Source organism: Ictidomys tridecemlineatus, chromosome 6, assembly GCF_052094955.1.
Source record: "Ictidomys tridecemlineatus isolate mIctTri1 chromosome 6, mIctTri1.hap1, whole genome shotgun sequence".
Lineage (NCBI taxonomy): Eukaryota > Metazoa > Chordata > Mammalia > Rodentia > Sciuridae > Ictidomys > Ictidomys tridecemlineatus.
The window spans coordinates 118,601,275-118,628,693 of record NC_135482.1 but is presented as its reverse complement, the minus strand read 5'-3'; the positions used below and the strand labels follow the sequence as shown (position 1 = coordinate 118,628,693).

General features: G+C 42.3%; 1 protein-coding gene across 4 annotated transcripts in view; it reads left to right on the top strand.

Moving 5' to 3' along the window:
* Positions 1-26,881, top strand: part of Atp8a2 (ATPase phospholipid transporting 8A2) — a 639,008-nt gene extending 612,127 nt beyond the window's left edge. For all 4 annotated transcript variants that reach the window (XM_078015676.1, XM_078015677.1, XM_005337571.5 and 1 more), the window contains 2 exons: positions 13,410-13,504; positions 20,867-26,881. In XM_078015676.1, coding sequence (XP_077871802.1) covers positions 13,410-13,504; positions 20,867-20,964 — 193 coding nt within the window. In that variant the 3' untranslated portion in view covers positions 20,965-26,881. The remainder of the gene's footprint in view (positions 1-13,409; positions 13,505-20,866) is intronic.
* The last annotated feature ends 538 nt before the right edge of the window (positions 26,882-27,419 follow it).

The window sequence follows — 27,419 nt, the reverse complement described above, 5'->3', positions numbered from 1 at the left end:
CCATGGGCTAAGCTGAACTAGAGTGGCTCGCCCGTCGTCTGAAGTCCTGTAAGACAGATTCCTTCAGCTGAGATCTGCACAATGGCCTGTCTGGAATTCTTATGCAGACAGTTTATTGTATTCCCTGTCAGTTGGGCTGTGTGCTCTCCCAGGAAGATGGCATGAAGCGTCCACCGATCCCTCTCCTCTCTGTGAGTCTTGGAGGGCTTGTCAGCCTGTTTGTGAACTCTGGCAGGACACGCAGGTCAGGCTGTGCCAAGCACCTTGAACCCTCATTATCTTTAATTAGTGTTTCGGAGGTTAATTGGTGGTGAAGCTCATCTTTTTTTAATTACTTCAACAATTGAGTCAGGAGGTCCTTGAGGCCAGCTTTGATTTATTCTGTTTGTTGGGATGCTTATTTGAATTTGTAAAATCAGGTGTTTACTGTCCAGCCCTAGACCCTGTGTGCATTGAAGGGAGTGCTGGGAAAAGTAGAGAGACATATGCAGAAAGTTATTCATATTGCAGTTAATTTGCAGCTTAACAGTCCTACAAGATTTGCTATTTTTTTTAATTAAATAATTTTTTTTAATTTATTTTTTTTATTGGTTGTTCAAAACCTTACAGAGCTCTTGAAGGTGATATAATAGTGTTGAGGGAGTGATCAACAGTTTCAAACATGATCCAAATCTTCTTAAGCCCCAAGAAGCAAATTTGTTTTATTTTTCAAATCAGGGCAGGTTCACTTCAAAGAATCTATTTGATCAAAAAAAAAAAAAATAGGGCTGGGGGTGTAGCTCAGTGGTACAGTACTTGTCTAACATACTTAAAGCCCTAGGTTTGTTCCCAGCATTGCAAAAGAAAAAAAAAATACTCCTAAGTTCTTATGCCAGATCTCTACCTTTCCATAGTAGGTTCTTTGTTAATTCATGTTCTTATTTTCAGTGTTTGACACGAGAAAGTTGTCAGGTGCACTCTCAGGAAATTGTATTCTTGTTTTTTGGCCCAGTGTCTCTTGAGAGGCTGTCTGTCCAAAGTGTTTGACTGACATATCTCTCTGCATTTTCCTTTTCATTTATCTATCTATCTACCTATCTATCTATCTATCTACCTATCTATCTATCTATGTGTTTATTGATGCTGAGGATGGAACCCAGAGCCTGCATTTTCTATCATTGAGCTGTACCTCCAGCTCTCCCTCTGCTTCCTTGTACTCGTTCTCTCCTCCTCTTATTTTATTTTATTTCACTTATTCTTTGCACTCTTAGGAATTGAACCTGGGGTACTAACTCCACCACTATAACCTTTTTACTTTGACAGAGACTCTTACTGCCTTGCTGGCATGGGACTTGCAATCTTTCTGAATAAGATAGGAGATAGGATTTCTCCTCCTCTTATCTGTGACCATCTTTCATTTCAAAGGTTATCTCTGCCTTTTTGTAAAAACCCTTCCCACCTTTCGGAGTTCTTTTCTTGCCTCCTTCCACTTAAAGGAGGCCATTGTTCTCATGTTTGGGGGAGGGCGGACTTTGGATCTAGGCTAAAATCAGGAAGGTGGGCGAGTCTCCCTCCACCTCATTGTTGGCAGGTCTGAGAAGTGACTGACTATTCAGAAAACTTGACCATCCTGTGGCCCCAGGAATTCCCTGTATTTAAAAAGAGGTTCCCATGGACTTGATCTGAGAAGGTCAGCAGGCCAGCTCCTTCCCACCTTCTGCAGGAGAAAGGTGAATCAAGGCTGTGATTTCAGGAGAAAGATGGAGGGCCTTGTGTGTTTGCCTGCTTTTGTGCTTTGGCCCGGTCTACCTTTTTTCCTTCATCCTTTCAATAAATAGTTGTCCCTCACCTCTGCTGTGCTGGGGATGAAACCCAAACCTTGATCCTGAAGATCAAACCCAGGACCTTCCACAGGCTGAGCTGTACCGCTAAGCCACATTCCCAGCCCAACAAGCGGTTCTTGAACACCTTCTCTATGCCGGGTACTGTTTCTGGTGCTAGAGATGTTAACTGTAAAAACCAAACCAAACAAAAAATCCATGCCCTAGAGAATCAATTTTTTTTTTAATTGGGGAACATAGCAATAAATTCAGAGTATGTAGTGGAAAATGTGAGACAGAAAACAAAGCGAGGTATGAGTACAGAGAGGGGAAGTTACAGAGGAGGGCAGTCTGAGTGAATGGAAGAATAGAGCCATGTCAGTGAAAAGAACATTCCAGGCAGAAAGCAAGTGCAAAGGCCCTGGTGTGGGGAAACATTGACAGTCTCAGGATTTTCAGGAAAGGCTACACGGCTAGAGCAGAGACAGGGAAGGAAAGCAGAGGTGGAAATTTGAGCAGAAACTGGGGTCTTTGCGTTTATGATTGTGTGATTTTCAGCAGTTAAGTGGCATGGTCCTATCTTTAGACATAGAGTTTTAAAAGAACCTTCAGCCTATGAAGCTTCATGGTGTTTCACCACAATATTGTTCTGTGTGATCCTTTTTCCCAAATTTCCCTATTGGTAAATGAACAGAGCCGAGACCATTCCTCCGCCACCAGTTCCTCCCAGGCCTCTGCCACCCCCCACACAGCATTTTGCCTGAGGCCTTTCTGGGTCAGCCAGGTGCCCTGCTAATTTATCTGTTCCTAGCAGCCCATGACTCCGGGTTGACCTCTTCGGGGGCTTGCCAACTGTACGGTAGAGCTCCAGCTTATTTGAGAGAAGCCTCACTACCTTGTTGCAAGTCGTGGAATGAGGTAATGGTTTCCACATGTGCCGGGGCTGTCATTCAAACTCTCCTTTGGCTGCTCAGCTAATGAGGTCAGAATGGCTCCGCTGGGATGGTGGCCTGTCCCTCAGGTAGTGTGCCCACAGGATAGGTAGGTAGGCGACTGTCTCCCGCCCCTTTAAACAGAGCTTGGCAAAGCAGCATTAGAAAGGGGCTGGGTGTCACCGTAGAGAAACTAAAATGCATAAGAAAGAAATGCATAAAAACAAGTGGGGAGTTTTAAACGAGTTAATTGTAGCTTCACATCAAGTTAGAAGAAATAATACAGAGAAATTTCATGGATCCTTGACCCATTCCCCCCGCCCCCCATGATAACATCTTGGAAATTGTAGTCCAATATCACAACCAGGAAATTGACATTGATACAGTCACCATGTGTTATGGTTTGGATTTTTTTCTTCTTTCTTTTCTTTTCTTTTTCTTTTTTTTTTTTTTCCTTAACCCTTCGTGTGGTGGTTCTGGGGATTGAACCCAGGACTTCCCATAAACTAGGCAAGCACTCCACCGCGGAATCCACTTCCTCAGTCCATGATCTGGATCTTAAATGTGCCCCCAAATCTCATTTATTGCAGCAGTGTTCATAGGTAGGAGTTCTGGGAATTGACTGGATGTGAAGGCTCTGATCTCATGAATGGATTAATCTGTTTATGGATTCATAGCTTCATGGGTTTAGGAGGAGGGTCTTTGTTATAGAAGCTAGCTCTCTGCTTCCTGGTTGCCATGAGTGGAGTAGTTTTGCTTTGCCTCACAATCCCGGCCATGATGTTCCATCTTATCACAGGTCCAAGGCCATGAGTCCAAGCAACCATGGACTGAAACTTCTGAAACCGTGAGCCAAAATAAATTGTTCTACATTTTAAATTGTTTTTCTCAGGTATTTTGTCACAGCAACAGGAAAGTGACTAATACATCAGGCAAACACATTTCCAACACCAAAAGGATCCCCTCAGGTTGTTCTTTCATAACTATCTCCTTAATTCCAGGCAACCATTAATCTCTTCTCTATTTTTATAATTTTGGCATTTCAAGGATGGTATATGAATGGAATCATATAAAATATAACCTTTTTGAGTGACTTTTTTCACTCAGCATTATTCTCCAGAGCTTCACCCATGTTGTTAAATAAATTGCTAATTTCTTCCCTCTTTACTACAGAGTAGTGTTCCGTGCTGTGGATTTAACACACATTGTTCAACCAGTCACCTGGTGAAAGATATTTGAGTTTCTGGTTTGGGGCTATTATAAAGCTCTTATAAATACTTGTTTACAGATTTTTGAGAAAACATTGTCTAATTTCTCTGAAATAGATGTCCAAGATTACATTAGCTGTCCAAGATTACGTTAGCTGGTAGTTACATAATTTTTATTTTTAATAACAACCATCTAATTAGTTCATGATTCTGTGGGTTGGCAATTTGAGCTATGTATTAGCTCTAGTTTATCTGACTTTTTTCTTTTTTTTTTTTGAGGTATAATTTTAACACAAACTTCACCATCTTAAAATGTATCATTCAATGGTTTTTAACATTTTCACAAGGTTGTAGTATATTTGATTTCAAAGAAATTGACAAGCACTTTTTAGAGTGGCTATACCATGTTATTTTCCCACTGGTGATATAGGAGTGAACCAGCATTCTGTTGTTAATTTTTAAAACATGTGATAAGTGTTTAGTGATCTCACATTGTGATTTTAATTTACATTCCTTAATGGCTCATGATATTGAACATCTTTTCATGTGTTTTTTTGATATATATATATACATATATATTTTCTCTCCGGCAAAATGTCTCCACATGTCATTTAATCATTTTCTAACTGGAATCTTTGTATTGTGTTGAGTTGCAAAAGTCTTTATATATCTAGATATAGATATTGATTAGATATTAGTCCTCTGTCATATATGTGATTTACAAATGTTTTCTACCACCCTATAGCTTGTCCTTTTTGACCTCACGATAGGATCTTTCTCAAAAGAAAAGTTTCTAATTTTAGTGAAGTCCAAATTATCCATATTTCTTTATGAGTTTTGCTTCTGGTGTTAAGTCTAAGAGCTCATTATATGATGCTAGATCTCAAAAATATTCTGTCATTTTTCTTCCTTAAAAGTTCTATAGTTTTATATTTTATTTTCAAGTCTGTGATCCATGTTAACATTTGTATAAGGTATGAGACTTACAGATTTTTTTTGTTATTGATTGTTTAGTTTTGTTGCCTCTATGTGTAAATTTCTTGTAGTTTCATTTGTTGAAAAGTTTTCTTCCTTTGAATTACTTTTGCTTTTTTGTCAAAAATTAGACAAAGGGCTGGGGTATAGCTTAATGGTAGATTATTTGCTTAGCTTGCATAAGGCCTTGGGTTCAATCCCTAGCACTGCAAAAAGAAGAGAAAAACAGACAAAAAATTAGATGGGAATGTTTGTGTCTGTTTCTGGATTCTCTATTTCTTTCCATTAACCTATGTGTTTATTCCTCCACTAATGCTGTAGTAATATAATAAGTCTTTAAATCAGATAGACTGATTCCTCCATTGTACTATTCTTTTCCAGAATGGTTTTTACTAATTATTCCTTTGCCTTTCCATATTTTTTTAAAGATAATCTCATCTATAGCTATGAAAATGTTTCTGGGGTTTTAATAGCAATTGCAGTAAGCCTAAACTAGATTAATTTGGGGGAGAATTAATATATTTACAATGTTGAGTCTTATAATGCATGAAAATGGCAAGTCCCTGCATTTATTACTTATTTTCTTTATTTGTTTTAAGTGTGTCCATCAATGCTTATTGAAGCATTTTTATCACAGCTTCTTGTGTGCTTTACATAAAATGTCCAGGGTTGTCAGCTGAAAGAGTAGGAAGAGTATGTCTCTTCCATCTTTATGGAAGCAGAAGTCTTTCTGGGTGGGAATTTTTAGATTTCGGCTTTGTTACTTTTCCAGATCAATGGTAGATGATAATATAGCACTTATTTTATAATAGTCATTTTTATCTGTTTTACCTAGGTTGATGTTGAAGGCAAAAGGACAGTGTGATTGCAAGTGGTTAGTTTATATTTCTTTTTAAACTTCCTTCCCAGCCTCACTGGTTTATTTAAGTTACCATTTCGGCTATTAGACACAATAGAAAAGGATTGCATGGGTCTGTTTTGCTTTGAAAGCTTGTGAGTGTCCCTGCCCTTTTTTGTTGGGCTTCACAGGCTGTTCTGAGCTCTGACCAGAGGCCACTGCGGAGAGATACCATCTATTTTGAGGCTGCAAATCTGTTATTTCCCCTTGCAGGTTTTTTGCCTAGGCATTTGGTACAACTTCTTGGATAAACTTTTTTTTTTTTTTTTTTGACAGAAAATCACCCAAACTATACTGTAAAAGAGTGAAATTACTTCCAACATCCAGAATCATTCTCCTGTCCCTGTTGTCCAAATCCTTAACTTTGAAGGAAGACAATGCTTTACTCATATCCTGATCCCGATTCTGGTAGTCCAGGAAGGACTGTGGGTTTTTTGTTGTTGTTGTTGTTGTTTTTGGAATAGGAGTTTACCTGGAACCCTTTTTGTGTCCTCAACCATGCTGGCCCCTGACTGGTCTGTGTAATGAATTCTTAAGAAAGTTAGTGTTCCAGCTCTACAAAGGCAGACACTCCAAGTATCTTCTATAGTTTGGAATGAAGTCTTCTCCCCTCTGTCATTTTTTAAAAAAATAATACAGAAGAATTTATCTTAGCCACTTAGCTCAGCTGTGTCAGCTCAGTGCTGGGCACTGAGGACAGACACAAAGACGATGGCATTGTGCTGTGGACACCCATCAGAAGGGCATAAGGAGTCACAGCACCAATCAGTGAATATGAAGCACCACAATGCGATTTTACCTATGTAACCATGTCTGCTGTTCTCAGCCCCAGGTAGGTGTTGTGAAAAATTCTGAGAGAGTGTAGAACTTCTGTCCAGGCTGAGAGAATGAGCCCCGTAGCTGAGCAAACAGATGGTATGTTGGTGTTTCTCGGGAATCAGGTGGCATGGTACCTCCTCCTCTCTCTGCTTGCTCTCCTTGACGGTCTACAAGTTCAGCAGTCCCAACACGACATGCCCAACTCAGATGCCATTGTCCCATGGGCTCCTGAATGCCTCAGAGGCCACTCGAAGGCCTCTGAAACTGGACTCGTTCCCACAAAACCTGTTCTTCCTCCAGCAGTGAACTGATCCATGCGTTTTTCAAGATGTAGCTTCAAAGTTAATTCCTCTGAAGCCTTCCAGAGCTTTCTTTGAGTTCTTTGCTCCACTCCACAGTTGTTGAGCCTGACATAATCTCCACGAGGGCATGCATCACCTTTCATCATGATATTTATCTACATAGCAAGGTTCCTCAGAAACTGAGCCACGTGAGGTCTGAGACTGTATCTTGGGTAACTTTGTTTCCCGTGCTGGGTCTCACACACAATGGGGGCTGCATAAATGCTGAACAATTGAAAAGTCGGGAAGTCAGGTTTTACAAATGGGATGTATGTGGATTGGCAGAAAGAGGGAAGGAGAATAATTTCTACCATCTATTAGAATGGAATTTCCGAAGGGCTCCTAGCTCCAGGGTATATAAATAGATACAACCCTTGCCTTATTAGAGTCTTAGGCTGGAAAGCCTATTTGCTTTATTTTTGTTTTTCCCCCATTACGTAAATGTGTTAGTACCTGAGGGAAGGCTGTTGATTCTATAGAGGCCTGGAGAGGTCCAGGATATCCTTGAGTCCAAAAGGTTCTCATTTCCTAATGTTCAAATTGTTATGAGTGAACAAGTTACCAGGTGAGGCTATGAAATGTCATTCTGTAAGGATCCTTAAAAGCAGTTTAGAATTGCATCCTCAAGGACTGGTAGATGTTTTGCCTTAAACTAAAGCGAGGGAAATTTGGGCAAGCTTTGTTCTTGAGGGTCCGGTCACATCTATGCTTTGTTGCAGTTATTTTATTTTATTATGCAAGGGATCAAACGCAGGACCTTATATATATGAGGCAAACACTATACCACTGAGCTACACCCCCAGCCCACATCTATGTTTTCAAAACTACCCAGTAACTAATTTTAAAATGAGTTTCTAAAAATACTTACTTGGTTGTGATTTTGCTGCAGTGTCTGCTGTGATTCCTGTCAGCTGTAGGAACTGCTGACATCTAAAACTCGGGCTAGATCTCCACCCTCCTGCTCTTCGGCAGTTAGGCATGTGTGAGTTTTGCAGGAATAGCTTCCTAACAGAAATGTGGACCTAAGAGTTTATTTTTTTCCCCAACATAACCCTTCTCAGCTCTCTGCTCCTTCCTGAGACTGCTCATTTTTCAGGACAGGAATATAACACCTTCTCTAGGGTATGTCAGCTTCTAAAAAGAGCCTGTTTATAAGGACTTGTGTTAGATTAGGTTTCACCGTCATTACTGGGGAGGCACCAAGACTGCATGCACCTCTGGTGAATTTGTGTTTACCTAACACCTTTTCATGTCGGTAGATCCCAGCTAGCATACCTGCTTATGCCAGTGTAGGAAAAAATGTTTTCAAAAGCACTTTAATTCCAGCAGCTCCCACCACTAGAGAAGTAAACTATGAAGATGGCATCATTGTCAGCAGTTCAGGTGGTGGGAGGCAATTTACCTAAACTTACCTTCTCCTTTCTTTTTAATTGATTTTTTTTAATTGTGGGAAAATTCACATAACATAAAGTTTATCATTTTTTAAAGTGTGTAGATCAATGGCATTTAGTACCTTCACAGTGTTGTAAAACTATCCCTACTGTCTAGTTTCAGAACACTTTCATTTCCCCAAAAGGGAACTCCATAATCTTTAAGCAGTTCCTCCCCTCTCTCTCCACCTACTCTCTGCTCTGCAGCCTCTGGCAACCACCAGTCTGCTTTCCGTCTACATATTTGCCCTTTCTGAACATTTCATATAATTATGCATGGCCTTTGGAGCTGGTTATAATGCTTTCAAAACTTATTCATGTTGCAGCATGTATCTACTGAATTCCTTCATATGACTGAATAATATACCATGGTATGGGTAGGCCATATTTTGTTTATACATTGATCAGTTGATGGGCATTTGAGTTGTTTCCACTTTTTTTGACTCCTGTGAATAATGCTTCTATGAATATGGTAGATCCCAGCCAGCACATCTGCTTATGCCAGCATAGAAAAAAATGTTTTCAAAAGCACTCTAATTCCAACAGCTCCCACCACTGGAGAGATGAACTATAAAGATAGCATCATTGTCAGCATTGATCAACTGATGGGCATTTGAGTCATTTCCACTTTTTTGACTCCCGTGAATAATGCTGCTATGAATCTGGTATAAAAGTATCCATCAGAGTCCCTTTTTATCATTTGGGGGATTTATTCAGGAGCTGAACTTTTGGATAGTATGAGAATTTTGTATTTAGCCTTTTGAGAAGCAAGATCTGCACCATTTTATGGTCCCAATGATGTGAGAGGATTCCAGCTTTTCCACATCCTTTTCAACAGTTTAAAAATTTTCCCCCATATTTTTTAATTAGCACATTATAGTTGTACATAGTGGTGGGATTTGTTGTTACACATTTGTACATGCACACAATGTGACAATGTCATTTGGCCTGTGTCATTCCCCAGTGTTTCCCCCTTTCCTCCCCTCCTTCATCCCCCATCTGTTTCCTCTGCTGTACTGATCCTCCTTCAATTTTCATGAGATTCCTCTCACACCATCCTTTCCTTTTCTCCCCCTCTAGCGCATGAGAGAAAACATGTGACTCTTCAGTATTGGCTTATTTCACTTAACACAGTGGTCTTAAGTTCCATTCACTTTTCTGAAAATGACATTCTTTCATTTTTCTTTATGGCTGAATGAAACTCCATTGTGTATATAGACCACATTTTCTTTAACCTTCCATCTATGTATGGACACCTAGACTGCTTCCACAGCTTGGCTATGGTGAATTGTGCTGTTATAAACATAAGTATACATGTATTGATAGAGTAGGATGACTTTGATTCTTTAGGATAGATACTGAGGAGTGGAATAGCTAGGTCATATGGTGGTTCCATGCCTTGTCTTTTGAGGAACCTGCATACTGATTTCCACAGTGGTTGTATTAAATTACAATCCCAACAAAAATGTAGAAGTGTTCCTTTTTCTCAAAATCCTCTCCAATATTTATTATTGTTTGTATTCTTGATGGATGCCACTTTGACTGGAATGAGATGAAATCTTAACTGCCAACGATACTGAACATTCTTTCATATACATGTTGGACATTTGTATTTCTTCTTTTGAGAAGTGTCTATTTAGTTCATTTTCCCATTTATTACTTGGGTTAATGGGGGGGGCCGTTGGTGTTCAGTTTTTTGAGTTCTTTTCATTTTCTGGATATTAATCCTCTATCAAAATAGTAGGTAGCAAAGATTTTCTCCCATTCTGTAGGTTCCCTCTTTAAATTCTTATTTTTTTCCTTTGCTGTGCAGAAGCTTTTTAATTTGATGCCATCTAATTTATTATTTCATGGCATTATTTTCTAAGCTTTAAAAAGTCAGTGCCTATGCCTACATGTTGGAATGTTGACCCTACATTTTCTTCGAGAAGTTGCTAATTTCTGGTCTAATTCTTAGATTTTTGATCCATTTTGGGTTAATTTTGTGCAGGTGAGGGAGAGGTGAGAGTTTGGTTTCATCCTTCCACATAAGGATGATCAGTCTTAGCAGCATCATTTGCTTCAAAAGGCTATCTTTTCCCCCATGTATCTTTTTGGCCCTTTGTCAAGGATCCGATGACTGTATCTGTGTGGGTTTGTCTCTGTGTCTTCTATTCTGTTCCATTGGTCTATGTATCTACTTTTATGCCAGTACGGTGCAGGTTTTGTTGCTATACTTCTGTTGTATAATTTGAAGTCAGGTTTGTGATGCCTTCAGCATTGCTTTTTTGGCTTATGAATGCTTCAGCTATTCTGGGTCTTTTACTCTTCCAAATGAATTTTAGAACTGTTTTTTTTCCTTAGTTCTGTAAAGAACATCATTGGTATTTTGAATTACATTGAATCTGTATGTTACTTTTAGTAGTATGGCCATCTTGACAATATTAATTCTGTCTATCCATCTTCTTGTGTATGCTTTCTTTCTTGGGTATTCTATATTTTTCATTGTAGATCCTTGATTAGAATTATTCCTAAGTTTTTGTGTGTTTTTGAGATATTCAACAATTTAAAAATTTTTTTTTGGCTTTGTTTGCTTGTGTTTTATAGTCTTCTTAGTAAGTATGAAGTGCTGGGTCACCTTGGTTTTGACATTCATTTCCCTAGTGATTAATGATGTTGAGCATCTTTTTCAGTACTTATTGGCCATTGTGTATCTTCTTTGAATAAATGTTTATTCAAATCTTTTGCCCATTTTTAAACTGGATTAACAATTTATTAATTCTGTCTATCCATCTTTTTGTGTAGTCTTTCTTTCTGGATTGTTTATCTTTTTGCTGTTGAGTTGCAATTACTTATACATTCTGCATATGAGAACTGAATCAAATATGATCAGTAGATCTGCGTTTTCCCTCTTTTGTGGTTTTCTTTTCACTTTGTTGATCATCTCCTTTGAAGATCAAAAGTTTTTATTTTTATTTCAATTTTTATTTGTTCTTTGAGGGTCAGGCCTCACTGTATTGCCCAGACTGACCTCAATTTCCTGGGCTCAGGTGACCCTCCTACCTCAGTCTCCCAAGCACCTGGACTTCAAGTGTGTATCACTTCACCCATTCTAGAAGTTTTTAATTTTAATTAAGTCTAATTTATCAATTTGTTCTTTTTTGTACTTATATAGTTTAGGCATGAAAAATGAAGTAATTGAAGTTAAAGCACATTGGTCAATTTCAAAGTAGATTAGAAAAAGGTGAAAGGAGTAAAGAAATGGAAAGCGTGATGAAATTTACCGATGTGGAAGATAAAATTATATATGTGTGTACATGTACACATATCTAACACATTATGTGTGTGTGTGTGTGTGTGTGTGTGTGTGTTAGGAACTTCAGGACAAGAAAAAATAGAGAATGGAAGCAGAATTCACAGTTTTTTCATGAAGATAAACAAATCTGAAGACCCAAGGAGCTTATACCTAGTCACACTAAGTGTTGTTTGAAACCACAGAACATCAAAGACAAACAGAATTGTCGTAAAAGCCACCAGGAGGAAAATACAGATTACTTGCAAAAAATGGCAATCAAATTAAGTTAGCTTCAGGGCTGAACACAAACAGTTAGGAAAAATCAGAATTGGATGTTCTAAAGCCTTTGCACCATCCCAGAAGCCAGTTATTATTTTCTCACTTTTGACTTTGTCAAATATTGGAAGTTAGTTTAGAATCTAAGAGTGATCACTCAAATTAATAAAATGCCTCTAAGCCAGTAGGCAAATAAATAAATAAATAAATAAGGAAGGAGAGAAAAGAGCAAAGAAAAGCATGCTAAATAGCAAGTACGATATAAATGATACCACTTGGATATTTTATAATTGTCTATTAATTATAAATACATATATATGGTGCAAATAAAATATGGACAGCAAGGTTATTTCCAAATTTTCTTATAGCAGCAAGAAGAATAGGACCAGGGAGGAGTATAAGGGCACTTTATATTTGAGATTTTATTATTTCATTAAAGTCTGAAGTAATGGGCTAAGGGTATGGCTCAGTGGTATAGCACATGCTTACTATGCACAAGAGCCTGGATTCCAGCCCCAACACCCCCAATTCTGAACTAGTCACTACAGCCAGACCCACTCCTGACATTTGCAGGCCTTGGTATGTGGAGACTGCATACCACATCTAAGTACGTGAAAATCATAAACTGTCATCAAAGCTATATGAACATGCTCCCTTTCAAAGTCTTACTGCACTATATTCATCCTTCTTGTGATGTGAGATAATATAAATGGTAAGAGGAAGGGAGGTGAATGATGTGCTCAGAATGTACCCAATTTGAAACCTATGAATTGTCTATTTCTGGAATTCTCCATTTAAATGTTTCCATTGTGGTGGACCACATACCTGAAACGGTGGAAAGTGAAACCCAGTCTTGGGTTGAGGCTGCTGTAAATCATAGCCAACCTCTGGGAAAGTTCCCTATTTCTTCACAGCAGTGGCACCTGGGAAGGCATGTTCAGGAATGGCAGGGAGAGTTCCTAATTCGTGAGTTTTAGAAGAAAACTCATATAGATTTTTCATTGCGGTTCAAACTAAGCATTGGGGCTATGCAGCAAGAAGCCGCCTCTGCCTGGGGTCCTGTGGCACGTGAGCGCTCTCTTCTGCAGACGCCTGGGCTTCAGAAAGGGAAGGTGAGTGCAGGTGGGGGTGAAGCCTTAGGACTTTACTGTGGAAACACATCACTCCAGGTTCTGCCTGGAATGAAAAGGGCACTTGTAAGCAGCCCTAAGTGAGGAGGGAGGCTCTGGAGGCCAACGGGACTTAAAAGAGGGAGCAGTGCACTCAACATGCCTAGATAGCATCTACTGCAAATAACCGGGCAGCTTGGGAAACTGAACCTTCTCCTTGATGTGGGAGGCTTCCCGCCACCTCAGTCAATCTGTCTGATCTTACAGCCTGAAGTTATTCACCTCACCGACTCCCTTGGAAACGTGTGGAGCTGACCTGGATCCTGACTGTGTTTGCTTTCCCTGCAGAATGAACGAGCGTGACCGCCTGATAAAGAGGCTCGGCAGGAAGACACCCCCGACCCTCTTCCTTGGTGGCTCTGTGAACCAGCAGTGTGTCTCACGTGAGTACATGCTGTCGTCCTAGACAGGGCAATGGGACCTGGGTAGAGCCAGGAGGGCAGCAAGCTGCAGGAACTCCAAATAGTGCTAATCAGCCAAAGGTATGCTTTGGAAGTGCACATATTTGGCCCCAAGGCAACTTGAATGTTGGGAATTCCCTCAAACCCAATCAATTGCCTGAATGACAAAAACCTTAATCCTAAAATCCTGCTCTGGTTAAGATCCTTCTGTCAGCCTCCAAAGAGAATTTTTTAAAATTGAAGTGATATTAGTGTTCAATGACTGCCTTCACTGATAGCAATATGGATTGCTTTGCTTATTGGTGTAATAATTGTAATGATAACAATTGGGCGGGGGAAATCTCTTCTTTTCCCATGAAGACTGACCCATGTCTAAGATTGCCATACCCCCCCCATCACCCCCAGACCCAGAGGAGTAGAGAGTGAGCTGTGATTGACCCCCCTCCCCAACACACACACACACACACACACACACACACACACACACTTACTTTGGACCTCTTAGGAGAGCTCCTCGGCTTCTTTTTAGCAATGCACCCATTCAGCTGCCAGCCAGAGAGCCCAGGCTGCCTTCCCCCAGGGGTCTGGGGACCAGCCTGTGCCTCTAGAGATCCCGCTTCCTTTTCCAGCCCACCTCCCCTCTCTTCTAACTGAGCACAGGTCATCTCTTTATAATCCCAGACCCCACTCCCTGCTTCCTGTCCCTCCCTGAAAAGTTGAGAAGGAAGCATGTGGTAAAAAAGAACACCTTATGAAACACTGAAAACAGCCCAGGTGTCCATGGATTGGTGTGGGGTCCAGTCGCGCTCCACCTGACCACAGGGATTATCCAGGCCTTCTCAATGGAAAGGGAAGGTGAGGCGCAGCACATGGCCACCTTGGAGTCATCCACTCCCTCTCTCCTCTTCCCCATGTGGAATATCCCTTTGAGATATAGGGGCCTGACCTGTCTATGCATGTCCCTCCAGGCCAAGGGTTAGGCACCAGCCCTGAGAGCACAAAGCAAGCTCAAGTCAGGAGAGTAGTGGCCCAGGGAGGCCCTGTGGGATACAGGTCACAGCCGCTGGTCTCTGACTGAGAGAGGTCAAGTTCAGAGGTTTGATGGGATCTTCCAAGGAGTGCACCCCCACTGAGTTCGGCTATCTGGGTTCCTTGCCCTGCTCTTCCATTTTTCTGTGACCTTGGGCAAGAAAAATGTCTGCATCTATAAGATGAGGACAATAGGAAAACCTGGCTGGGTGATCAAGAAGATTATTTGAGATCATATACATAAATGCCTAGAGCTGTGCTGGACTGTAGAGAGTTAGGTATGACTGTAATGATGACAGTGATGATGCTGATGCCATTAGCTGAGAAACTGTGGGCAACTTACATATTTCTCTAAATTTCTTCTCTGGGAAAGAGAATAAACTTATAATAATATGCATGCAGCCTTATGCATCTTCTCAGTGTGAAGTATCTTCTGTATGCCATACACAGAGAAAACACATGCAAATTCCCTGAACCGCAGTGTTCATGCTACAGAGCCACTCTGCTCCTCTAGTCAATGTCTCAAGGTAACCATAGGGAAAAGACATTTGCAGGATTAGGGGTATGGTTGGATGGTTACCTAGCATGCACAAAAACCTGGGTTCTGTGCAGGAAAGAAAGAAAGGACATATACAATGTGTGTGTGTGTGTGTGTGTGTGTGTTTGTGTGTTGCAATCAAAGACCAAGCAGAGAGCCTTAAACAGTCTAAATGATTTTCTTAAGTCAACATTTTGAAGGCAAAAAACAAAACAAAAAAAATCTACTGAGCAAATATAAGAAATAAATCAGCTTCTAGTATCATACCACATTTTTAAAATACTTGATGACTAATATGAGGGCCTCTTAGACAATGTAAGACACTCTGTCATTAATACTGAGAGAGGACCATTGAGTAGTCAGACCTCTGGACTGTCCCCCTGCATGTGTCCATCTGCCGTTCAGGCCTCAGTCTCCTTAGGAAACTGGAACACTTGAACTTGGTTGTATTTTTAGTTTCTGCTGTGATCTGGATTTGACCATGTGGTCTGGTTTGAACGTATCCCCCAAGGTTTATGTGTTGAAATTTAATCCCCGCTGTGAGGTATGACGATGATAGAAATTTAATCCAACTGTGTATTTAGACATGGAGTCTTTGGGAGTTGATTGGGATTAGATAAGGTCCTCAGGGTGGAGCTGCCAGGACTGAATCCTAATGACTTTACAAGAAGACAGATCGGAAGAGACGCCTGTGTGCTTCCTGTCTCCTGTCATGTGATGCTGTCTGCCACCTTGGAACTCTGCTAGCAAGAAGGCCATCACTAGATGAGGCCCCTCAACCTTGCACCTCTAGAACTATAAGCCCAAATAAACCTCTTATCTTTCTAATGTTCACAGCAATCAGGTATTTCATTATAAGAACAAGAAAAACCAGACTGATAGAGTGCCTTCCAACCACCAATGAACAATATTTACAACTGAGATCAAGTGTTTCCTACATCACCTATCATCCCTGTGGTCTCCCCACTTCTGTGGCTGTGAGGAATCTTTGTCTAGACAGGAAACTGCTACTTTCATTAAGGAGCTATCAGATCTCTGATTCCAAAGAATGCTACTTAAGGGAAATCTTATTCCAAAATAAATGAAAAGGAAAAAAAAAAAACACATGATTTTTATGAACTTCATCAAATGTTCTACCTGGACAAGACAAACAACTAAGAAATTTACCTCTCCCCATTCTTCCACCTCCCCACTCGCTCCCTGAATTCTGGTGGAGGTTGGTATTTAGGAATCGATGAACTAGGAAGCCAGCTAGGGAAAGTTCACAGGTTGGGTGAGTGGAGTGCTTCCTCCAGGGCCACTGCAGGACTTTCCAGCTGTCAGGCTTTCATGAAAGACAAATGAAAGTGGGAAATGCAGATTGCTGAGGGCTTCCTCTGAGCTCCTAGTTAAATACTCATTAGGCAGAACCTGCTCAGCAGATCATGCGTCTTTGTCAGGCTATAGGTACAGGCTGGGCAGGTGGAGGCAGGTGAGTACTTCTAGGGCCTGTTGTTCCATTAAAACTTTGCCCACTACAACTTTAACATCCATCAGTCCCAGTTTCTAAAAGGAGAATATTTTACCTGAGCCAGGGAGGATCCACCCACTTCCTAGGGTTAAACTGTCAGACCATCCTCCCTCTACCCGCCGACCCCACGCCCTCCATGCTGGGAATGGAAGCCATGGTCTCAGGCACACCAGGCCAGTGCTCTGCCATTGATCTACATTCCCAGCTCTTTTCCTCTATTTTATTTTACTTCTCTCTAAATATAAGTTGCCCAGGCTGGCCTCAAACTTGCCATTCTCCTACCTCAGCCCCCCAACTCACTGGGATCACTGGCCCGCAGGATTCTGCCTGATCCTTCATTCATTCTTGAATTTCTGAGTTCTCTTTAAGTCTTCGTTGAGATTAATAATAAGAAAGTCTCGGTCCACAGCATTCTGGAACATGATGTTAGATCACAGCCAATGAGACCTGAGGGGAGGAGCATTTGACAGTGGCCTTCGGGTGCTCTGCTCACCCTGGGAGAAGAGTTCGGCAGCAGGATAAGGCATTTCTATCGGCCTGCTTCTTGGGAGGGAAATGTAGAAATCCTTCCCACCCCAGCGTGGCTAAGTCAGCCCCCAACCCACCCACAGCAGGCCCACATGTCTGTGGCACTAATGGCAGTTGAGCAAGTCATAACAGCCATGAGCCAAAGAAACTCCCAGAGTTGGCTGCCCACTAGGCAAGACCTGATGTGAAAGAAAAAAAGGATAAATGAATGACAAAGCTTTTGCTCCTTCCATACACAAGGAGTAGAGAATCTCAAAAGACAACTACCTTTCCCAAAAGGACAACCCCAGTATTTATTTTTAAAGTCTCAACAAGTACCCTTCATTTCCTGCCCCCCCGCCAGCCCCCTACCACCACACACAAAAGAAAGTAAATACAGACAGACCCCCCCCCAAAAAAAAAAAAGAATAGGAAGCAATTATTCTAACTGGACCCACTGTGGAGAGAGACTCCTTTCCTCTCTGACTTGGGTGGAGAAGCCTCCCCACTGATGGAGAGTATCAATCAGTACTCAGCAAGGAGAAGATTCTGCCTCCTGGGTATAGTTATCCAAGGAAGCATCCTGGAATTCACACAGAAGGCTGGAGCTGTAAGAGAACTTAGCCTTCATTGGCCCAGGTCATCTATTTTACAGAAAAGTAAACCAAGACCAGAAAACCTAAAAAGCCCAAGATTGCCAAGCAAGGACTAGACACCTAGTAGGACCCAGTACATCAGCTTCTTGGGCTTCCTGGGTCCAAGATGAAAGCAGAGTGCACAAAGCGGTCATCAGGGTGGGGATCTCAGAAGTCCCCTGCCTGCCACGGAAGTGTTTATAAAGAGCGTTTAGAATGACGGGAGGAGACCAGTTGTTGATCGGCCACCTCGGTCAGCCTGAGAGCCTCCCCTGGCAGTGGAGCCTGGCTGCAGCCACATTTGGAGGCTGAACTGCCATTCCATGGCACGTCCCATCCAGGGACAGCTGCCACCTGGCCCCTCAGGGACACATCAGCCGTTTATTAGAAACGTTGATTTTTAAAAGACCTGAGAATGGAAGTTGCCAAGCAGACCACAGCACACAGTCTTGTTACCAGGGGACACTGTTACTGGCTAGATTTTGCTTTGAAACGTCCCAGGGAAAGGCGTGTCCTCTGGGACTACACCAAGAAGGCTTCACAAAGAACACCTTGTGGCGGGTTTAGGACAGGCTTGTGCCAGAGGGAGGCGGGAGGTGGGGAGCAGCCCCTCCCAAGCCAGCAGGGGCAGTTTCTTCCTCCTGATGAACTCTCGACTTGGTGAAAATCCTAAAGCTCTTAAGGGAACGGGGCCTGAGAGGCAGCATTTGCCCATCAGGGCTCAGAAGCAGATCAGGCAAAGACACCTGTGTGGAGAGTGCCCTGCGCAAGTTCAAGGGCTGTGGACTCTGGTTGGAACAGGCAGAGCCTCCCCCTCCAGCGGGCTTCCAGTTCAGAGAGACGCTGCCTTGTGCCCAGCTGTGTAGGGGCTCTCACTGATCTGAGGGCTGCTTGTGGGATTGTGTGTGTGTGTGTTGCTTTGTTAGAAATAGTTGTGACCAAATAGACAAAAGTCCCCTGTGGAGGATCCCTCTCTGTCCTTTGCGTTCACCCTCACTCGGCGGGGTCTGCCTTCACTGTGGCCCACTCATTCTCCTTTTCTCTCCCTCCTATAGACTCCTGGGCCAGGCTCTCCTCCCTGCTACTTAGCCTCTGTGTCCTCAGTTGATCCCCAGGCCACCTCTGCAGTCCAGCGCTTTGCCTCCTGGGTGGCCCACCTGGGAGCCCTTGCGTTACTGGCAGGCCTGCTCGTCTGAAGAGTTAGGAGGCCAGACCAAGGACAAGGACTCTGGATTTATGAGCACACAGAGAAGTAAAAAAAAGCAACTTGCAGGGGCAGCAGGGCTGGGGTAATAGCTCAGTTGGCAGAGCGCTTGCATCGCATGCACAAGGCCCTGGGTTCAATCCCCAGCACCACAAAAAAAAAAAAAAAAAAAGGGCATTTTCTCCTTTCTCCTTGTCTTTTCCATCCTCACAAGGTCTCTGAAACATTGCTATGGTCTACGATATGTCTTTTTGCCCTGGCAACTTTCTTCTATAAGCCAAACACCTGAGGAAATTGACAAACAACCCAGGAGCTGATGCTGACTTCTTTTTCTCCTTTGGAGTGTGAAAATAAGTGAACATTTCCATTGTACACATGCACGGATGTTTCTCATGATTGTTAGGCTCTGGACTGTGGTGTTTTTTGTTGTTGTTTTTGTCAGGATATCTATGTGAGCTGAGGGACATTTCTGTCCCTCTGCCACAGAATGGTGGCCAATGCAGAAGGAATTTTACCAGATGCTTTCTGTGAGAAGGACCAGTTGAAAGCAAAACACCCACTTAGGCTTCTGAACACCAAGCCTCTTTCAGAGCAGTAGATGCAAGAGGGTATAGCCCACAGCACACTGCTCAGGCCTGCTTCCCTATTCTGCCACTCACCTGGTCTGTGACTTTGGACAGGTCACAAAAATCTCTTTCCTAGCTGAAAAGTGGTAAGAATAGAATTACATGTTTCTTAGGGTTTCTGGGATGATCAAATGAGCATTATGCAAATGGTATGTGGATCGATGTCTTGAACACATAGCACTTAAAAAGTGTTGGTGATTATTTACTATTATCATGTAAACTGACTGTGAGAACGAGTCATAGTGTGGCCACACGATGAGTCCATGATGAGTCCGATCACTAAATTCCTCTTGATTTTATCATGGGTTCTTTCATTTTATTTACATAGAAATAAACCCATATCAGTTACTTATTACCAGTACAAATCCGTACAGTTCCCTATTAGTGTAGTGTGTGTTTTTCCTGATATGTTTACAGCCTCATAAATTAGTAGGCAGCCTGCAGCATTAGGTAGATGGAGGCATCTCTCTTGATGGGTAGTGGGGGAGTGACCCACTGTTTATGCTACCCACACTGAGCTTAGCTGAAGCACCTGAGGAATAGGAAAGCCACCTGCTCTGGCTCATCTACTATATATCCCTCCCAAAACTTGTGTTGGGATTTAGTTACCATGGTGATGGCATTAAGAGATGGACCTACCAGGCATGCCTACAGGTACTGGTAGCTTCTTGGAAGGCTAAGGCAGGAGGATCACTTGAGCCCTGCTATTCAAGGCAACATAGCAGGATGCTAGAGAGAGAGAGAGAGAGAGAGAGAGAGAGAGAGAGAGGGAGGGAGGGAGGGAGGGGACCTTTACAAGGTGATTAGATCTTGAGGACTCTGCTCTCGTGAATGGATTAATATTGTCATCAAGGGACTTGGTTATTGGTTATCTCAGGAGTGGGTTGCCATTCCGTCACATTCTGACACAATAAGATGACCCTCACCAGCTGCATCCTGTCCATCTTAGACTTCCCAGCCTCCAGAACCATAAATTATAGACAATAATAAATTCCTATTGTTTATAATTTACCCAGTCTGTGGTATCTGTAGTATAGCAGTGGAATACAGTCTTAAGACCCTACCTGCTAAGAGGCATTCCTACCCCAGCATCAGCAGCACTGTGCTGCCACAGGTCTACTTGCCCAGAGTCCCCTTCACCATCACAGGTTTCTCAGTCCTCTCCATTCAAGGCTCAAGAAGCCACAGGTTGCCTTCCAGTTCAGCTGGAGTCCTCAGAAAAGCAGCTTCTCTTAAACCTGGAGCACTCTCAGTCATCCTGCTAACCACTTCCTCCTTGCCTGCTTCTCTTTCAGATGGGTACGCCTTTTCTCAAGAAGAACATGGAGCTGTTTCTCAGGAAGAAATAGTGCGTTCTTATGATACCACCCAAAGGAAACAGAGGAAGAAATAAGATGCAACTTCTCCTGATGGATCCGAGGGAAGAGATGTGGTTTGTGGCACCAGTGTTAACCCATCTTTGTTAGAAGAGACTGGCGTCAGCAGCCAAATCACCAGAGAACACATTTCTGTGGCCTTAGCCAACCAGTTTGTTAGTTGTTTATTCCCTCGCAAACCTGGAGTAGAGACCGACCGCAGGGGAAGCCATTTTTTCCCTCCCCATTTGTCTGCAGTGCTTGGCCTAACTTCTGTTTACGTTGTTATAAAGCATTCAACTGTGCTCCGTGAGGTGTGAAATTAAAAACATTATGTTCCACCGATATTTAAACATCAGTACTAGTTGTTCTGGGAGAAGGGGAAGGGAGTTTTATGTTGCATGAGAGATCCATCTTGGTAATTGGAACAGGGCGCCCTTACTTCCTGTTTGGTTAACTCACAGATTGCATCCAACGTGGGCAGCATGCAAACTTCACTTTAGGCAGGTTGCTCACCCGCTTTCATTCCTATTTTGTTTGTATGAAGTTGGCATAAACTTCTTGATTGCAATGAAATCATAAAATGTCTATATCTGGGAGGTAAATTTAAGAACCTTTATTTGAACCTCTTGGCCAAGTCCCATCAGGACGAACCAGTCAGTGTACCATGGACTCTTCTACACCCTTGCCAGGTGCCAGCTGACTGAGCCTACTATTGCTGTTCAGGTGTCCCTTATCCTCAGACCTTCTGCATAGCTGGCCACTGGGCTTGGTGCATGGCAGCTGGTGGGCAGCTGACCCTAATCAGTAATATTCCTTGTTCCACTGCAGTTCTGACTTTTTGTTCTATAACTGAACAAAAACATAGCTCTTCTGAATATATCTTAGATTTCTATCTGCCTCTTTCTGACAAGGGGGAATCCCACAGATCACAGCGATGGTCAAACCCCTTGCCCTGGTCAGCCTCTGAGTACTCACTCATTTCCCAATTTCCAACCACCAAGCCTTTGGCAACTGCTTCAATTAGAATCAATGCTCGTTTCCTTGAGAGTTCAGAGCACATTTTAGACTCACTATTGGGAAACAAATTGAGTTTATAAGACCTCTGTACAGTGAAGGAACACACCTCTCACTCTGTAGCTGTAGAATCAAAGAATTCACAAACCCAGAGGGATAGTATAGGACAGTGAAGGAGAGGAGTGAGGGAGACCCCACCTGTCCTCGGAAGGTGCTGAAGGGCATACTAATGTGGGAGGCAGACACAGTGGACATATCCACCAGATCTTTTCAGAACTCTGGAGTCACACCCTGAGGCCCCTACAGTTGTCAGGATCAGCCTCCCCTGTATGTGAGCTGAAGCATGACCTTGCCGTTCAGTTTAATTTTAAAAAATTCCAAACCTTTCAATTAAATACCTGTATTTGAAATATTGACATGATTTCCTTTTTTTTTGTTGTGGTGGTGCTAGGGAGTGAACCCAGGACCTTGTGCATATGAGGCAAGCACTCTACCCACTGAGCTATATCCCCAGCCCATGATTTCCTTTTTTTGTCCACTTTGTTTTAGACACGGGGGCCTTCTTAAAAATAGTGCCCTGAATTCTAAGACAAGGAAGGGAAGGCTCAGTCACTGACTCCCCAGCTGCAGTCCCACATCTCGAATTGGCATGAGACCTGGGTACCTCCAAGTATGTGTGTGAGAACATGGGAGCCCTCAACAAATGGCAGGCTTGGAGGCATGTTCTCTCTCTCCTCTTTGCTTTGGTTGCCAAACCTGATTTTAGGATGGCTTAAGGTAAATACTTCTGGGTAACTTGTACTGGTTAAAATGCACCGTTCCTCTGGGGATGGTTGTACTAACCTAGAAAATAAAATAATAGTGCACTTTTCTTTCTAACTATTACTGGAACATTCACAACTCATGAACATGGAAAAAACAGAATAAATTGCATTGATGAAGAAAACTAATCCTCCTTTATGAGATGACCAGAATACCGAGATGCATTTAACAGGGGAGGCTCAGAAAGTTACCATTTCTTACTTCCTAAGGTGAACAAAACATTTTTAAATATCAGAGCACCCAGCCAGTTGAATTTTTCAAGGACTGACCTGCAGGAACGACAGCAGGAAATTGGCTTCCAATTAACACAACGAACCAGGTGTATGTCTTTATTGCACACCCAAAAAGATGGTAGCTGAAATACAGAAAAGGAAGGAGAGTTGGAATTCAATGTTCATTGGGCATCTTCACTATTTGGTTTCATTTGGGAACTAAACCCATTTGGAAAGATTGAGTTAAAATTCAATTTTTGTCAAACACTTAGCCCTTTCTTGAATTTGAAGTCTTGTTTGTGTTTATAGGGTTTGAGGGTTTTTATTTAATTTTTTTTACATTAAAGTACAGTCATATTTTCTGGGATTGAAGTCGCATTTCCTCCTTTTTTGAGAAGTAGACTAAACAATCTTTGCAATAATGAGGTATGCACACAGAAGAAAACATTTCTAGAAGGGATGCCTTTCTATTTATTCTCTGTGTGATTAAGCTTTCTTACAGCCGAATGACTAAATTGGGTTTCTAGGCAAGGCAGCTGTCAAGAGGTGTGATGTATAATATTTAGCTGGGGCCAACTCAGGGGCTGTGTCATTTGTCCTATCTTTAAATTGAGGTCAGAGTGTCACACACAACCCCTCTCCGGGGAGCCGAGTGAGCTGGACGAGGTTGCATATGCTGCCTGTCAGATCAGTAGAAACGTCACATGGGACTTGTCACTCTCCACACAGTAAGTGACTCTCAGACTAGTAGGTCAAACTTGGTCAGCAACATGGGGCCTTAGGCTGAGCTGGCAGAACCCAGTCAGGCCAACCCCTAGGCTAGTGCTATACCCAGTGACTGTGTTGTTTGAGGCTGTGTCCTGTTCTGGCTAACTCTGCAAACAAGTGAGACCAGCCATCCTCTAAAACGAGTTCTTGGTTCCTCTGCATGGGCACTCACTTGCAACATTGACTGTAGAAAAAACACATTGTAAAGGGAAGGGGAGAACAGAAAGAACCACCTCTCTCTGCTTGGCATTCTGGATTCACTTGGCACGGCTGACGGCGTGGGCTTTGTAAGAATTTGGGGAGTGTAGCTAATGTCTGTCCTGACTCAATGCAGACTATTCCAGACTTCTTGACCAGTATTATTTTCTCCCATCTCCCTATGTATAGGTGCATACACTAAAACAAAAATGTGATGCCTCTTTTGGATCAGTATCATATAAAACCTGTGCTTTGGAGAAAGGCGATGGATGGTGTTTTGTGAACATTTTTTAGAGAACTGTCCTAAAAAGTGAATCTGTGGTTCAGCCGAGCTCGGCTGAGAACTCTGTTGACATTTCCTTTTCCTTGACAAGGATTCAGGTCTGCTATAGGAATCTGATAGTGAAACTCAGTAATAACATTTTAAGAAGCAGTATACGATGGGGGGGAAAGTGAGTCTAGGTAACTAATGTCTGAAAATGCCTATGGACATACAGATTATAGGCTTTAAAATTGAATTTTCTTAAAAATTGTCTTGGTCAGCTTCTGAGTACAAATGGAGTTATAATCTCCTTTTGTTATAACAATGACTCTCTACCTTTTTATAACCATAAGAGTGAGAATTTCTATCATCTGTCCATGTTCCTAGGGATTTATATCTTGAACCATAAGTCAAATAGAATGTTTGCAAGACTTTGCTGTAGGAGAAGGTAGTCTTTAGTTTTGAACATGTGAAAGGACTCCACATATTTCAGCCAGGGTTTGAATTACTGCCTAGGGTCATTGTCCCAAAGTAATTCAAGGAGTGATTTAGCTTCAGCATTTGAAATGTAGCCTTCATCTCCTGGGATCCATAAAATATGTGAGCAGGGAAACCAGCTAAGCACAACTTGAAATAATAACTTGGCAAAGGACTGAGTTTATCAGGTCAAATCAAAAGACAGCACCCCCTCTCATCTCATAAATACTTTCTTTATGCAAATGTTTAAATTAGTGAACATGATAACAACGGAGAGAGTTAAAAGCCTCCTCCCCTCCAAAAAAGAATGTGCATTAATTGGCTTTGTTGGCGATTCTTCATTGGTTCCAGGTAGTTATTATTAACTCATGCTAGCCATTTCCCACCCTGAAGGGGCATGGACAGCAGCTAGGTGGGTTTCTGATGGATCATAGTAACAAGGGTCTAAAACCCCCACAATGACACTATTAAGTACTCTTAAAAGAAATAGACTAGGAACATTCAATTTGATGTATTGTGCCCTTCATTTATTCATTCTTTTTTTCTCAGCATCTCAAGTTGTTCAGCAATACACATTTCCATTCCACTCACATGAATTTACCTGAGCTCACTGGATATCAAACTTCTGACCAGTGCTTTGTTCAAAGCTCTCTGTCAGTTTGCTAGGTATGAGTGATTTCTTCAGTGGGAAGAGAAGGGTATGAAACCCACATAAATCTAAGTGGTCAGACCTTACAAACAAATGGAAGCAGAAAAGAGGGGTGAGCTCACCAGTTACCCCCACCCCCTGTATGATCCACAGCCATTAACCTTAGATGAACACCTCGGCTTTCCCGGCTTTCCCGAAGGAGGGGAGACAAAAGGGTGATTCTTTTTGCACACCAGTCTGGCTCCCTTTCAAATGACAATCTCTTGGTCTAGCTGCTTTTGAGATACCTACTCTGCTCTCTCTCCCAGGCGTCAGACCAAGAAAAACACGCTCAAAGATTAGCCCATAGGCGTTTCTTCTGACCTGGCTAAAGAAAGAAAGGAGACCTGTTTGTTTTAAAAGTCAGGAACAAAATGTCAGGTGGCTGTGATTTATGGCAGAAATGGAAGAAAGTTGAAATAATAGCACTATCCAAATAACCCTGCCCAGGAAACACAGGGGTCAAGAGAGCTTATCAAGAGCCTTATTTAGGTAAGCTCTTCCCTGCAAAAGCGAAAAAGCCCGGAAGGTTCTGGACCCACTTGCCCTAAGATTGGATCCACTTGTGTTCCTTGAGAAGCTTGGTATGTGGATACAGGTGAAACACTAACCACCAATAGAAAAATAGAAAACCTAGCCAGTCATGGAGTTTCTTTCCTTCCAACTAGAAGCCTGCACCATATCCCTTAAATATATACAATTATTATGTGTCAATTTTTTTTTTCCAGAAAAGAAATTGCTTTGGGGCTAGGGGCATAGCTCAGAGATAGAGGCCTTGCCTAGCATGAGTAAGACCCTGGGTTCCATCCCCAGCAGCACAAATAAAAAAAAAAATTTAAAAAAGTTTTTGCAACAGTGAAGTCATGTTTGTTTTTTCACTAATAAAATGGATTAAGGACTGAAACCTCTGCTGGCCTCTCCTGCGTCTTCTCCCATGTTGTCAGTGATGGCCAAATCCAGGGGTGTGTCAGGATGCTTGTGTGCAGGCCTCCCTGTCCAGGTCAGTGTGACGGCACGGACAGCTGCAGGGATGGGGCCCTCGTTCCTCTAGCTCACAGAATTGCCATTTGAATGCAGCATCTTTGTGGTCTTTCTCCTGAGAGCAAAGCCATGTGTTCTCCTGTCTCTTGTCACATCTGCGCTGTGATTGCTTAAATATCGTTGGCGATTGGGAGGTTTTAATCTGGTTATACAGAGGGAAGTGGGCTTATGGGGGCACATTTAATTGGCTCCCAGCAGAGCAGGGAGAGCTTCCATGTTATGTGGGGGTTTTTGTTCCCTCTCTCTAGAAGTATAACCGTTTTGCCGTCCTATTAACGTCCCCGGTTGTTAAATTACAGCAGCGCATTGAGTGGAGCTGGGGTCCCTCCTGGAGTGAATACAAATGAAGGGCATCTACTTGTGTGTTTAGAGGTGTTTGGAGAATTTAGTGATTTGTGGCTTTGATCAATCCTGTTGACTGGTGTATGTCTGCACAAACCTGTTTCAAATAAATCTTTTGTTAAAGTAAATGATTGGACCGTGTTTTATTTTGGAATTTCCTTTTCCACTAATAAGCAGTTATAGTCTTAGGGACTTGGGACTATAACATAGGGTTTTGTCAGCAGATACAGACTATGCATGGAGCTCAGGAACTGCTGAGCAGGGGACACTGTTCACTGGCAGGAGTACAGGGGAGTCTGAATTGCCAATGAACTTGAGCACAGGCATCAGAGGCCGGCCCTCTTCACAAGAGGGCCCAGGAAGTCCAGTTTGAATGTGGTGACTTAAAGGAAAGAACTGACCACAGAAAATCTTCTTCCCTCCATGACTTCCCTCCTCCTGGTCCATCTCAGCATCTGGGCAAACCAAAATGGAGGCAGATGGAATTCTACCATCAATGTCATCAATCATGACATTGTTATTTTATCCATCTACCCCCAGAGCCTGCACATACTAGGCAAGCACTCTCTTACTGAGCCACATACGCATCCTGATGTTATTTTAAAGAAAAAAAATAACACCTTTGTCCTCTATAAATGCACGTAATATCTCTAATCCAAAAATCCC